The following is a 14,234-nucleotide window of genomic DNA, read 5'->3' as shown; positions in this document are numbered from 1 at the left end:
GCACCTTTTGGTCCACAAACTTTGCATGAAGCAAAAATATATTGATTGGCCGCTCAATCTTTGGTATCCAAAGGGACTTCCCTTTACCTAACTTCTTCATATTGCAGGTAAATTAAAAAATTATGAAATAATCATCAAATTACCACTACAAACTTAATTCTCCTGACATACAGTTTACGAAATATATGAAATATCTCTATAAATACTTGTTTTAATTTTACCACTACAAACACATATCCAATTAGAGTTTTCATAACATACAGTTTTACTCAATTACCACTATATACGCATATATAAATATATTTCTCAAGTGTTAACCACAATCATGCCAACCCCTTTCCTTTACCATGGTCGTTCACACTTCTTTTTTCCTTAGGCATTGTTACGTTCACTGGAATCTCCATGTCATCTTCTTCATATATTTGAGCTTGAGTCTGAAACATGCAAGATAACTCTTTTACGGAAAAATTGGTCGTAGACTTAGCCGAAGCACTACCACTTGATTCACCTTCTTCGACCCACTTCCAAAATCCACACTTAATACTGCAAATATTGAACAACCTCCCTTTGTTTATGGACTTCTTTTTCAACTTGAAACATTTTACAATGCCTTGTTTACACGATGGGCATGGTCGCTTTGTTGGACATACCGCAAAGTAGTGCCCCCGCCGTCTACAGCTGTGACATACTCTTGCATTTCGTCTCGTCATTGTAATACTGTGAATTAGAAATTGCACTCCAATTAACAACACAAGGAAAAAAAGATTCATAATAACAAGGTTTCTATAGAAAGAGAGTGTTACAAATTTTCTATCGATCGCAAATGCCAACTATTACTATATCTATTACTATTAAAAGAGGTAGTGATGTACTTGAGCAACCAACTTTGACAAATTATTGCCTCTGCAACATACTACAATGCTTCTCCTAACATAAAAAAATTGGTTGTCAATAATAAAACCCAACGGCCCAAGGTACAAATTCATGTTTGGACATCGCCTTTCAACACCTATTATTCAACTATAAGCATGATTTTATCTAGTATGACAACAAAACTGTTTTCAAAATCCATTTATATTGGAGGACCAAGATTAATGACGACTTTAATCCAAAACCATTGTATCTTTTTTTGTGCAGTAAATGGACTCAAAACTGAGAAATATCACCATATAGACAAATATATAAACTCAAAGTACTACATACCAAGAGTGTTGGCCAGCGGTGGCAGATGCAATGGACGACAGGTGGGCGAGACGTTGGGCACGACTGTCGGAGATGGGGGGTTGTGGGTTTTGTTTTGGGGATTTGTGGGTTTCTGGGCAACGGGTGGGGGCGACAATCGTGAAAGAGAGAGAGAGAAAGAGAGAGAGACGGTGGTTGTGAGAGGCATGGCTGACCAATGGGGGCAATAGTCCTCAGAGCGAAAGAGAGAGAGAGAGAGAGACGGTGGTCGACAGAGACATGATCGAATGGTGAGGCCGACAGTCATGAGAGTGAGCAAGAAAAAGAGAGCGAGACAGTGGTGGGGCCAACTGTGTTGGGCGATGGAGAGACGGGTGGGGCTGACGGTGTTATCAAAGTGAGAGAGAGAGAGAGAGAGAGACAGATGGTGGCTGTGAGAAGGGTGGCCGACGACTGGGGTGACGGTGTTCGGACAGGGAGAGGCAGGTAGGGTTGATGGTGTCGTGAGAATGAGAGGTGGATGGGGGCGATGCTGTTTGCGAGAGGGAAAGTGACATAGAGAGTCAGTTGCATTAGAGGGGTGGTTGGAGGGTAGGGGCGATGGCCGTGAGAGCAAAAGAGAGAGAGAGAGAGAGAGGGTGATGGGGCTGATGGTGTCAGGAGATAGAAAGCAAGTAGGGCTGACGATGTCATTAGAATGAGAGAGAGAGAGAGCGTCAGACGGTGGTTGGTAGATAAGGCAACGTTCAGAAAGGGATAGGCGGGTGGCCAGAGGGTTGGGGCCAACGGTGTCTGCGAGAAGCAGAGCGAGAGAGAGAGAGAGACAAGGGGGGGGGAGAGAGAGAGAGATGGTTTAGGGTCTTTTCGGTTTGGGTTATTTATCACAAGGGCAAAATAGTCATTTACTTGCCCCGTAAACCATTCTGTAAACAGCCTTCTATACAAATAGCACAATGCTAAAAGAAAAATTAAGTAAAAGCTATAAAAAGAGGTATTATCGAATCTTTTAATATGTCAATTTTAGAACTCATGCGTAAGCTAATTCATAGAAGAAAACAGGCCAATACTAATCTGTAGTGCACCTGTTGTTTTCTAGCCTTGTTGTCAAGTCCTCGACAGAGACCCTAGCCACATCGCTTCTCATCCCAATGTCGGCAGCAATCCGGCTTTCACAGTAGACTTTGAATGCTGTAGTCCCCATCGTATTGACATCGGTGGTGGTGAAAAGCTTTAATCGAACAGACGAAACAAGTGCATTCAGCCCACTCACCAATGAATCAGCTTGCCCACTCGGCCCCATTGTTCTTTCATCCAGAACAAGTAACCCTGTCTTGCAGTAGATGGCAAAGTCTTCACAGTTGTTCTTGAATGTGTCATAGCGCCGAAAGCCATTGTTAAGGAGGTGGTTTGCACGATGGACCACAATGTCATCTGGATCTGAAGCAGCAAGAGTGCAAGTTCCGCCACGCACACTCGCGAGAAAGAGAGCGCGTGAGACAGCATACTCGTAACGGTAGAGAACACCTCCGGCGAGGAAACAGTTCAGGCATGAGGAGACAACCCCATGATGACCCTCTTCCGGCGGGCTACAGGTAGAGCAGCGTACCAGAGCTGGGGCTGGTAACGAGCTCATCACAAGGCGATCCAGCACGGTTCCTGTTCCTGCTTCCTGGCCCCGTCTGGTAAAATGGATGACTTTATCATCTCCAACATAGATGCCTGTAAGGACAAAAATTAGGTAAACAATGAATACAGCACACACGCACACCCCTGGAGATGACAAAGAAATCAACCCTCAAATCTTTTGGAACAGATCATTCAAAGTTCATACATCCAGAGTGACCATGGAGATAAAAAAATTAGTCTAGGAATACCAAGGGCAAGAATCCACAAGTTGCTCCTCACCAAATGACACAAACAATCATGAAATCAGTAGAATTATGCTGCCTCAAGCTAAGCTCGCAGTCAATGGGATTGCAAGGGTCCAAGATTCTTTTTTATTTAACTATGTGAATGTGCGCTCTGATTGCTAACAAGAAGGCAAGCATTTAAAACAATTAAACCCTATTGGCACTCTTCTTATGCATTCTATCCTAGACGTCCAAGATTACAGGATTTCATGTGGGTAACGATCAAAATTTATTACAAACATGGTAGCACCAAGGATTTGAATTTTCAATTGCAAAGATGCATATTTTTTAACAAATGCCGTAATGATGCATGGAGACTGAAGGGCTCTCCTGGAAAAGCAATACAGAAAGAGAACTGAGAGATCCAGCAAGCCTCTTTGATCACTGCATTTCACTTTGATGTCAACGACACAAACTTTATTCCCAAATAATCAGAAATGTCACAAACAATAACAATACAAAGATCAAGAGATTGAACCAGAGAAGAGAAGCAAATCAAGAGAAACGGAAAAAAGTGACCATGATGGGCGTAGATATAGGCGGTCCTCCAGGAGTAGATGTGATCTCCGGGTTTGAGGCTCTTCTCGTCCACTCTGCTTCCATTTATTTGATTTCCCCATTCGTTTTCGTCCATCGAAGTCCGAATACATGAAAAACATTCGAATCAGCAAACCATTTGAAGAACAAAGCTACAAACACCAAGTCCAACCGGGGATTTCTTTCTTGCTTTGTAATCAAAGGCATTGCGGGATGCATACGTACATACCTGTTTGAAATCAGCCCCATTTCTCTCTTTCTGCGCGAGTGATCGACCAAGGAAGGGTTTTCGCGTCGTAAGAGAAGAATTGCTATTACGAGCGTCTGGAAGTGGGGCGACAGAGCAGAAGAAAAGGGACTGGTTCTATGCTTCGCCGTTAAGGAGCAGACGTGTTGGAGGAAGCTTCGCCATGACGCAGCGTCTTTCGGCGGGTGTTTGTCTTTACAACATATTTGAGATTTATTGAACTATCATTTGTTATAAAACGAGGAAGATAAAATTATATTATGATAAAATTATAATATTTTTTAAGTAAAATATTAAATAATTAAGATAAAGTTGTGAAGTAATTTAATATTTTTATTAAATTATTTATTAAATTTTTTAGAATGTATTAAGAGATATGAGTCATTTTTTTTATATATAAGGTTATAAATAAATTTATTTGAATAAAAGATAGTGAAATTTATTTGAATAATTTTAAATAAAAAATTGTTATAGGTATTTTCTTGGTCGTACTACATGGGATGGGAACGGTCCAGTAGATCAGTCCAATTCTTCAAAATTTAGCAAGTCCCGGGTTGAGGACATCAGAGCAAGGTTGTTTCGACTGGGTTCAAATCACATAATGTCTTAATCTGTGAGATACGCCATCAAGATACTTAACTCACATCACGAAGAGATAACGAATTTATCGGAAACGGTTAGAGAAAAAGTTAACCTTCCTAATCTAAGACAAATCAAATCCCACTAATGCCGAATCCGTTCCTAATTATGTAAAACTGATAAGAAAATATTATCTTTATGATATTATCCTTCCATTTTAAATTTTATTTAAATTGCAAATATCCCATATTATAAATAAATATCAAAAACCATTATATGTGGACACATAATAATATACTGTTACTCTACCAAAATAATCAGAGAAACAGTCATAGACTAAGCACCGTTCAGGACAAACTACATAAAAAAAAAACTTCTTTAAGCACTTCTCTTCTTTACTTTTTCATTGAAATCGTGTTTATTTTCTCAGTGCGGGCAAACGAATCACGGTCGATTAATATTCAATGTTGACAAAAGTCAAGTGATTTCTTTTAAGTGAGTTATTAGATAAATTTAATAAATATAATAAAAAATAATTTTATGTAAAATATTTATCATATTTCACTTTTAAATTAAATAAAGAGATAAGATACCTACTTTACTTTTTTTTCTTTTTTTTCTCTCATCACTTTTTTCCCTCTTTTCATTGATCAACGACAGCCAGTTAGCTTTTCAAAAAGAGAAAAAAAAAGAATGAACTTATGAACTCATGTGCTTGAGTTTATTGTAGGATAAATTCAAACGTGTCAAGGTTCATCACCAATGAATCTAGGTGTTTGGATCATGGATTGAATTTATGTTAAAAAAAAAAATTGAATTCTACCGGTTAAATAGATTCTTAAACCGAACAAAATAAAAAAAATTAAAAAATAAAAAATAAAAAAATTGAACTGATCAAAAAAATTAAAAAAATGAAAAACTGAAATAGCAAACTAACAACTTCAATTAAATCGAACCAACAATTTCGATTGATTCGATTCAATTATTTCAATTAAACAAAAATATTACCCCATTGTATTATATTAAGGTAATATCATATTTCATATATATTACCGTATCTCTGCAAAATTGGTGTTTATTTGCAGAGATGTATGGGATGGGACACACCCATAAGCAAACAGCTGAGACTGAGAGTGACCTTCATGGTGACACCATGCATAAGGACAACAATGGTGGGTTCACAATTTTACCAGTCTATATATATATATATATATATCCAATAAGTCTTTTATCAATCCATGTATATCCATCCGTACACATAAATTGGGTAAAACTCCACCTAAAAACGTTGATAGTGAGACTAAGAAATAGCGTCTAGTCCTAAGGCATAGCCAAGTGATAAACGTTTAGGCTGAAAATTTATCTAGAAGTTTCTAACGTGAGTTCAATTCTTGAGAAAAGTAGAATGTTTTCTTCTAGGGAGAACCTTATGAGTGATATTAGTGATGCTGAGGGCTATCACCCTAGTGATTTGACGTGCTGAAAATGATTCAGACCGGTTAAACCACACCGCGAACACCCCTCCTACTAGCTAATATGACATGAGTGGCATGAATGTATGTGTATATGTATTATTTGAGTTAATTAAGACTTAATATATTCATGCGGTACAATTATAAATGTTATTTGAATACTCAAATTTAGAATATTTATTAATATATGTATCGATGTCATGTATATTTATATTAATATAATATACAATCCAAAATATTAATACAAAATATCTTTAGAAATATTAAATTTGAATGTTTAAGTAATATTTTGAGGACTTAATTAGTTTGTAGTAATGGAATAAAATGGGGTAAAATACATATTTTAGTTATCTGAATTTGTACGTTTTTTTTATTTAGACACTTAATTTTTATATTATTTTAATTACATCTATGGATTATACTTAATTTATTATCCTCAATAAATTTGTCCATGTATGTAATCATAATTGAAACAATAAAATTTTAAGTATTTAAATGAAAAATGCATTTGGCCATTGAAAAGGATTCAATAATGGAAGTGGACCCCATGCCATGCATGCGTAATGAGAGTGTTCAAAAAAATCGTTAAATTGTAAAAAGAGAACGCACCCCGTACTACATTGCATGATTTTTTTGGAAGAATGGTTTGAGAAATTCATAAATTATGCGGTTTACAATTTAATAAAAAAAATAATTTTTAATCAAACTACTTGCACCGCACCACAATATATAAAAATTAAAAAAATAAAACCCTAATATTTTAATTTTCTAACTTTATTATTTCTCTTAATATTACATATAAGTCCATTATGACAATAAATATTGTAAACCTCATGAAGTTAAAGTTATAGTATGCTTGCTTCACCATGAATTATGTAATGAATTTTTGTGTTATTTTTATATTATTGACATGTGATTGTGCTGTGAACTTTGAACTTTTAAATTTGTATTTTGATTGGATTATAATTTATTTTATTTGAATTTCATGACTTTAATTAATTATACTTGATATTTGAATAGATATGACATGTTTTGTACAAATTGTGAAAACGAAACCGAACCATATAGCAAAATACCGTGTGATTTGATGCGATTTACGCAGATCAAATTAAATCGCATAATTTAAAATAATAAAAAAATTACATATATAATTTGATATAATAAAAATGATTTAAGACCAGCCAAATCACCCCAAACACCCTTAATGCATGGTGATTGTTTCGCCAATTGCCAGCCGCTAACTAGCTGCCAATATCATGTGATTCCTCCAACGCCACCACCTCTCAATATATATATATATATATATATATATATATATTACAACTCCTAAAATATATATAGCCTAACAGGTGGACATGCATGTTTAAGAATATTTGTTATTTTAATTATTAAAAATTATTATTTAAAATTTTTATTATATAATAAAATATTAATATATGTGTGAAGATATTTATAAGTAACACGCTATATAAATGATTAATTAATAATATTTAAATAGATTAATTAGTTTATTGTTTTTTTTAATAATTAAAAATATAATTTTTTATTTTAATATATAATTCGTGAAAATTTTATATTTTAATTATTAAAAATTATTATTTTAAAATATAAAAAAATATAAATAAGAGAGTGAGAAAGAGTTAAAAAAATAAATATTAGTTATCTCGTTTTGTCATCAAAATTTAAAAAAAAAAATTGCACGTACTGACCCGTACGTGCGCCCAGCGGCATAAGCACAGTGGCACGCGCAAGCAGACCCCCTTCTCGCAAACTCCAGCATCTTCATCCGTTTCCAGAAGATTCCACCCTCCGCCTTCGTCCACGTCAACAGCCAGCCGCGAATCTCCTCCTTAGCCCAACTCCGTCCTACGTGTTATATCTTTGGCCGCCCCGTAAAAAATGTCCACGATATAATGTTGCGTATAGAAGCAAAAATCTTTGGCCGTTAAATTCGCAGCCTAAACATCTCCGACTCTCTCTCTCTCTCTCTTTCCAAGAAGAAGCGCACTCGAGAGATATCGGAGCTCTTTTCGTGTTCGTCTTCTCTGAAACCTCAATTTTGGGAAGCCTGATTTGGAGGCGGAAGCGTCGATGATCAATCTGAAGCCGCCAGAGGCTCGGGGATCGACAGTGCCGCCGGTGACGGCGGAGAAGGCGTTGTCGTTCATATCGAGAGGTTGGAGAGAAGTGAGGGACTCGGCGGACGCGGATCTCCAGCTGATGTACAGAGCCAATTCGTTCAAGAATTTGCTTCGTCTTTCGACCGCAAGCTCGAGAACTTCTTGAATTCGGTCTCCAAGTCGACGTTCTCGGTGCCGGCCATCAGGTCGTCTCCGCCGGCGGAAATCGACTTCGTGAAGCGGTTGCAGCCGAAGTTGTCGGAGATTCGCAGGGTTTACTCTTCGCCGGAGTTCAGCCGCAAGGTCCTGCAGAAATGCAGCCCTAGACCTAGAATTCGGATCGACTTGTCGGCGATTAAGAACGCGATTGTGTCAGTTACTGCCAGCAGGAAAGGTACATATTTACTGGCTATAAGTAATCGTCAGGAATATTGCATGACTTCCGGTGATTATTTAGAGTTGGTAACGTTCCAAATTACTGGCGGTAACCACTGCTGGTAAAGGTCTTCATTCCTGGTGGTTTTTCCTCAACCGCCATTTTAGAGCTTTCCCAGCAGTAGCTAAGGGCATCTCCAAGGAATGCAGCGCCAATTGCATTTTGGCGCAGAACCATCTCCAATGAACACACCAAAATGGTGTTAGGCACAACCAATAAATTTGGTGTCGAGTGAATAGTATAACACCAAATTTGGTGTTACACTATTCATCAACACCAAATTTTTATTTTTATTTTATTTTTAATCTTACCTCTCTTTATATAACTTCAAAACAATTTATTCCCTTTATATCCTTTTATCACTTTGATTATATTTATATATTTGATTAATAATTAGAAATATAAATTAAATTATTACAAAAAAAATATATACTGATAAAAATATTTTATTAAAATCTATAAAATGAGTATAATATTGAATATATTTTAAAATATTTAATATATCTTATAAATACTATGTTAATATAAAATGAACTATTTTTATTTGTGTATATGAATTTTTTTATTTTAATAATTACTTAATAGAAAGAAAATATTTTTAATGTAAAAATTCAATAATATAATAAAAAGCAATAACATTTCCATTAATTTAAATTAAAAATACATGATGAAAATAGAAAAAAAAAACTTAAAATAAAAACAACAACAACAACATGACTTAAAAATAAAAAATATTTATTGGAAAAATAGTGAAAAAAAAGAAGATAAGAAAATTAATTGAAATATTAAGTGAAAAAAACATTTATTGGAAAAATAGTTTCTTTGATTTAAAATATTAGTTGAAAAATGAGATGGATAAATAATTAGGTGGATAAACAATTAGTTTGCTAAAAATTAGGCAAAAATAACTAATTAAAAATTTAGTAAAAAAATTAATTAGAATAACATATTTTGAAAAAAATATAAAAAAATTATGACTGTAATTTTTAATTTGTTTATAAAATATGACTAATTATTTTTAATTATATTATACTATTAATATTTATTAAATATTTATTTATAAAATATTCTTTAGAAATTTTCTTTTACACCAATTTGGTGTTACACGTTGGAGAGAACACCAAAATGGTGGACACCAAATTGGCGTAAATCACTGTTGGACACCAAATTGGCGTCCAATTTAGTGTCCAACATTGGAGATGCTCTAACTGCTGGAAACTTTTCTCGATGCATTTTTCCCTGCAAAAACTGGTTGTTTTCTGCCACCAGTAAAACCATCTCCTTGTAGATGGTTGTGAGATTTTGTAAGGGCTGTGCAAGGCCATTCGAAGGCTCTTAATGTTCTGTTCGCAAAGGTCCATGGGTCTGTGAGGAGTATTTTGACAGTTTAAGTTGGTTTTGATGATTGTATTTTGTATTTTTGAGCCTTTTTGTCTCTCACTTAAATGGGTACATAACCCTTTCATTTATGGCAAAAATGGGAAAATCTATAAAACCTATGGATCTCGGTACCCTATAAAATGCAAACAATGTGATGTACAGTATAAAGGGTATATTGTGTACGGAAAATTTTATGATGTCTGCACGGGGCAAATTTTTTTTTGCACTCGGGCCATTTGCGAGGGGCGGGCGTGGACCCTATGGAAGGGGGTGGATCCACACACCCACCCTGCTAACCCGCGCATGTTGTCCGGAGTGTGCAACATATCACTTCTCTATTGTGTACACAATAGATGTATTATACAATTACTATGTAGAGATTCTTCATGTGTACAATACAGCTTTTATACTCTATACACCTTTTTGCATAGAGTACTGGTACCGTTAGGTTGCACAGAAATTTTAAGTAAAAATAGTTATTAGGAGTACTAATATTTTGAATGAGAGCTTATGATACTCGTAAATTTATTTGTAATAAATTATGAGGCGTGACTGTGGAACCTGCCACTTAATTATACTTGTGCCATCGTCTCTTGGAAAAAGTGGCACATGTCATTAAAACTTAGATCCTCCACATGGCACTACCTACCTGGGCAAGTGTAGGGCAGGCCCCAAGGTGTAGGAATCGCCCTTACAAGACACCCAACTCAAATAGATAAGAAATATATAGTTACACTGTAAATTAAGAACTTATCTGCATGCGAGACGGTTTGAGCCCATGCACATTTCACGCTGTGTGTAGGTAATGACTATGTCGAGGAATCTTGGAATCACAACTCTTATTAATTAAGGCTAGATCATCACTGGAATATAACACACACCCGATAGCTTACCAACTTTTTCTTTTCTTACACAGGGTTGCTTGCTATCTCTCCCCCACCACTCTCCCCCAATTTCTCATTATTATCCTGTTTTTTCTCTATTGACTTAAGAATTGGAGTGTGTCCCAACTCCATCTTAGCCCAATTCTCTACTGTGATTGTATGTAATAATTAGTCGCAGTGTCAAAACACCAATTCTAATCAATGCAAAAAACTTTTCTGTTTATTCACGTGAATATTTATTTATTATTAATGATATCTACATCGTTCAAGATCAAATACATAAGATATAGTTTCATAGAATTGCCTAGGTAGCTGCAGATCAATGGTAATCGATGTTAACAAATTAAAATAAGCATGTCAAGGACCTGTTAGTATGCCATGCATGGGCTAATAATGTTGGATATATGTTCAAAGAAACAACTTTCTTCTGAATTTTAATATGACAAAAAAGTGTATTTTTTTTTCTTTTCAGTAAGTCATGTCATAGTTGATTGTAACATTATTATATATTCATGTTAATAGAAAATCCAACATGAAAGAATCATTAATATTTTCATGGGGACATTTGCTCTAAAGATTTACTCTTATATATAGAGGTTGTCTTCATTATAAATTAGGCATAAGTAAATTCACTAGAAATGCTTTTTAATATTTATTGATTATATTTACTAGTTCTAGCTTTCACTAATACTCCTATTTGTTTATTAAAAAGATAAATTACTGTTAACATTTCTAAAGTTTAGTAAAATGACAAGGACCTCCCCTGCCATTAACATGTTGCGTAATTGTGTCCTACAGAAATGTCTCCGTTTAAAAATTTTGTTTTATGTTTTCTCATTATAATACTAAACAAAAACCAGGTAACTAGCAGAGCAAACTGTCTGGTTGTTCGTTAAATTACTTGATGGAATGATTTTTCAGGTCGTAGTAATGACTCATGCTTATGGAAAACGTTCCAGGGTGAGGTATATAGCAGGAGGCCTGAAGGTCTACTACATACCATGGAAACCATTCCTTATGCAGAATACACTGCCCACCATTTATGGGACACTTCCAATAACGAGGACAATTCTCAAACGGGAAAAGAATCATTGGTGCATGGGCATCAGGCTTTCTCAACTCTTTGTCATGAAGTTTTGATGCATGCACGGACGATGGGATACAAAGTTGTATTTACCGATCATTCACTTTATGGTTTTGCTGATGCGGGCAGCATTCACATGAACGAAGTATTGCAGTTTACTCTAGCAGATGTTACTCGGGCCATTTGTGTTTCTCATACAAGTAAGGAAAACGCAGTTCTGAGGTCAGGGCTGCCGCCAGAAAAGGTTTTTGTAATACCAAATGCCGTGGACACAGCTGTGTTCAAACCTGCTCCAGAACAACTTAGCCGTGATGAAATTGTTATAGTTGTGATAAGTAGACTGGTTTATCGAAAGGGTGCAGATCTGATTGCTGAAGTGATCCCAGAAGTATGCCGTTTATATCCTAATGTGAGTTATTGTAGGTCACTCTAGTGACTAGTACAAATTTTCACACATATTACAAGCTCAGATGTCGTTTGTTGAAGTACTCCCTGAATTTTGCCGTTTATATCTTGATGTGAGTTAAGGTTCGTTTCCTTCTTGGAGGAGATGGACCTAAGAGGGTGAGGCTAGAAGTGATGAGGGAAAAGCACTCTCTTCAAGATCGAGTGGAAATGTTAGGCGACGTTCCGCATGCCAAAGTACGTTCTGCACTGATTTCTAGCCATATATTCTTAAACAGGTAATGTTTCATTACATTCATCTCCAATGTATTTTCTTCCATTAAAGTTTCTGTAACCTGAGCTGGTGATTTAAAATTTTACAAAAAAGAAACCTTTTTTATCTGTTGATATTTGATCAATCGCAACATACCATCCCCCAACATTTGCCTTGTCTCTTAATTAAGTGAATATATAGCAAAGCGATGCTCTTTGCTAATGATCATGGCATTCAACATAAACCTTGTAACTGCTGTTATTGACTAATAATAAATACAAACATATTTTTTTCTTTTCTGGGTTTGCCAAAGTAGTTATTTTATTTATATTAAATGATCAATGAGCCATTTGTATTGAGAAAAGTTAGTGTGATTTTTGCATGTCTTGCCACAATCCAGGACTTTTCTGTTGTTTTTCCAACCTTAAGGATACAACACTTTGCACAAATCTTGGAGGCAATCTTGGAGGCAACCTTAAGCATTTTGCGTAGCAATCTTGGAGGCTGCAAGCTGTGGATTGTTAACAGTCAGTACACGTGTGGGAGGTGTGTCCCAGAGGCATGGATACTGAGATATTTTTTCTATGCTTGGTTAGTTTGAGAATGTCTTCCATTTTGTTCTTTAGTGGGTGGAGCTAAGATTGGATTGACAGAATGATAATTCTTTGGGTTATTGGCTTTTTAACTTCTCATTTCTTTCTGTTATGCCTAAATAGGTTCTTCCAGAGGATATGATTGTACTAGCAAAACCAGATCCCGTTGATATGGTACAAGCAATCCTGAAAGCAATAGTCCTTGCTTCCAGAAATTGATCCACAAAACATGCATCTTCTTGTGAGTGAATTTCACAAGTATACTGGCCAAAAAAAATCCTAAGTATAAGCGATCTGTTTTAAGATGTGCTGCTCACTTTTTATGTCTGTTTCTTATATTTAATGGCAGATGAAGAAATTGTACAGTTGGCACGATGTTGCTAAAAGAACAGAAATTGTCTACGACCGTGCTTTGAGATGTCCAAATCATAATCTTTTAGAACTGACTGTCATGGTAAGAAGAGAGTTCATAATCTGAAAATTTCTTGTGCCAAATCTGTGGGTGACGCTGGAGGTGGTTATATGCTTGTGGATACAAATACTTTAAGATGGGCGTGTGGTGCATTGTGTTAATCATCCCTCGTATTGACTATACTTCTTATTCTATAAGCATGAAAATCTTTTCTTCAACATATCAGCCATCGTAAATTGCTCTTATGGTTCCAGGAACTTAATGTGGTCCATTGTAAGATGTAATGTCTCCTTCCCAGTCACTGGGCTTCTTTGAGCTTTCTTAAATTGCTGGATAAAACAGCGCAATTAAATCTGAACTTACGTTAGTTCTAGCAGCTTGTTAGGTGTCATTTGCACATTACTTCTCGTAGTTTTCTGCTCTGCTTATGAATGCAACATTGTCCAGGCAATTAATGACCGACTTCAGAATAAACTTTTCCAAGTTTCAGTTTGGCTGGAAGCTTTAGTTTTAAAGTCAGAGAAAGCTGCATAATGAGCACTGTTCTTTTATTGGTCATAAGTAGAGAATACTACATAACACATTAAGGTAGTTTCAAGGTTTGCTGATGATATGATGTGTAACTAGGTAGCTCATATGCGGTGCTTTGGCAGGCAAGCTTTTCTGCTTGGTTATGATTATTGATTTTTTTGTTATGGCATCTGTTGCAACTATTGCAGGTATACCCCCTCTTCTACGCC

General features: G+C 35.7%; 3 protein-coding genes and 1 pseudogene across 13 annotated transcripts in view; 2 read left to right on the top strand and 2 right to left on the bottom strand.

Annotated features, from left to right (window-relative positions):
* Positions 1-14,234, top strand: part of LOC127806002 (phosphatidylinositol N-acetylglucosaminyltransferase subunit A-like) — a 90,912-nt gene that overhangs the window by 64,370 nt on the left and 12,308 nt on the right. Inside the window, exon 8 of one of the 6 annotated variants that reach the window (XR_008024315.1) lies at positions 13,597-14,101. The exons of the other annotated variants lie outside the window; for them this stretch is intronic. The gene's annotated coding sequence lies outside the window, so the exon portion shown is untranslated. Of the gene's footprint in view, positions 1-13,596; positions 14,102-14,234 lie in introns of those variants that run through there. 6 annotated transcript variants of the gene reach the window in all.
* LOC127806003 (protein LEAD-SENSITIVE 1-like) overlaps positions 1-14,234 on the bottom strand; it is a 57,773-nt gene that overhangs the window by 35,993 nt on the left and 7,546 nt on the right. For 2 of the 6 annotated variants that reach the window (XM_052342928.1, XM_052342927.1), the window contains exon 3: positions 2,265-2,901. The exons of 1 other annotated variant lie outside the window; for it this stretch is intronic. In XM_052342928.1, the coding sequence (XP_052198888.1) occupies positions 2,265-2,901 (637 nt within the window). Of the gene's footprint in view, positions 1-124; positions 718-2,264; positions 2,902-3,611; positions 3,686-3,858; positions 4,055-14,234 lie in introns of those variants that run through there. 3 more of the 6 variants (XM_052342931.1, XM_052342932.1, XM_052342926.1) reach the window with 3 other exon arrangements.
* Positions 1-14,234, bottom strand: part of LOC127806004 (protein LEAD-SENSITIVE 1-like) — a 72,699-nt gene that overhangs the window by 51,007 nt on the left and 7,458 nt on the right. The gene's annotated exons all lie outside the window — the stretch shown is intronic.
* LOC127806007 (phosphatidylinositol N-acetylglucosaminyltransferase subunit A-like) lies at positions 7,761-12,939 on the top strand (annotated as a pseudogene).

The sequence above is a fragment of the Diospyros lotus genome, chromosome 7 (assembly GCF_014633365.1).
Source record: "Diospyros lotus cultivar Yz01 chromosome 7, ASM1463336v1, whole genome shotgun sequence".
Classification (NCBI taxonomy): domain Eukaryota; kingdom Viridiplantae; phylum Streptophyta; class Magnoliopsida; order Ericales; family Ebenaceae; genus Diospyros; species Diospyros lotus.
This window is presented reverse-complemented; position numbering and strand designations above follow the sequence as displayed.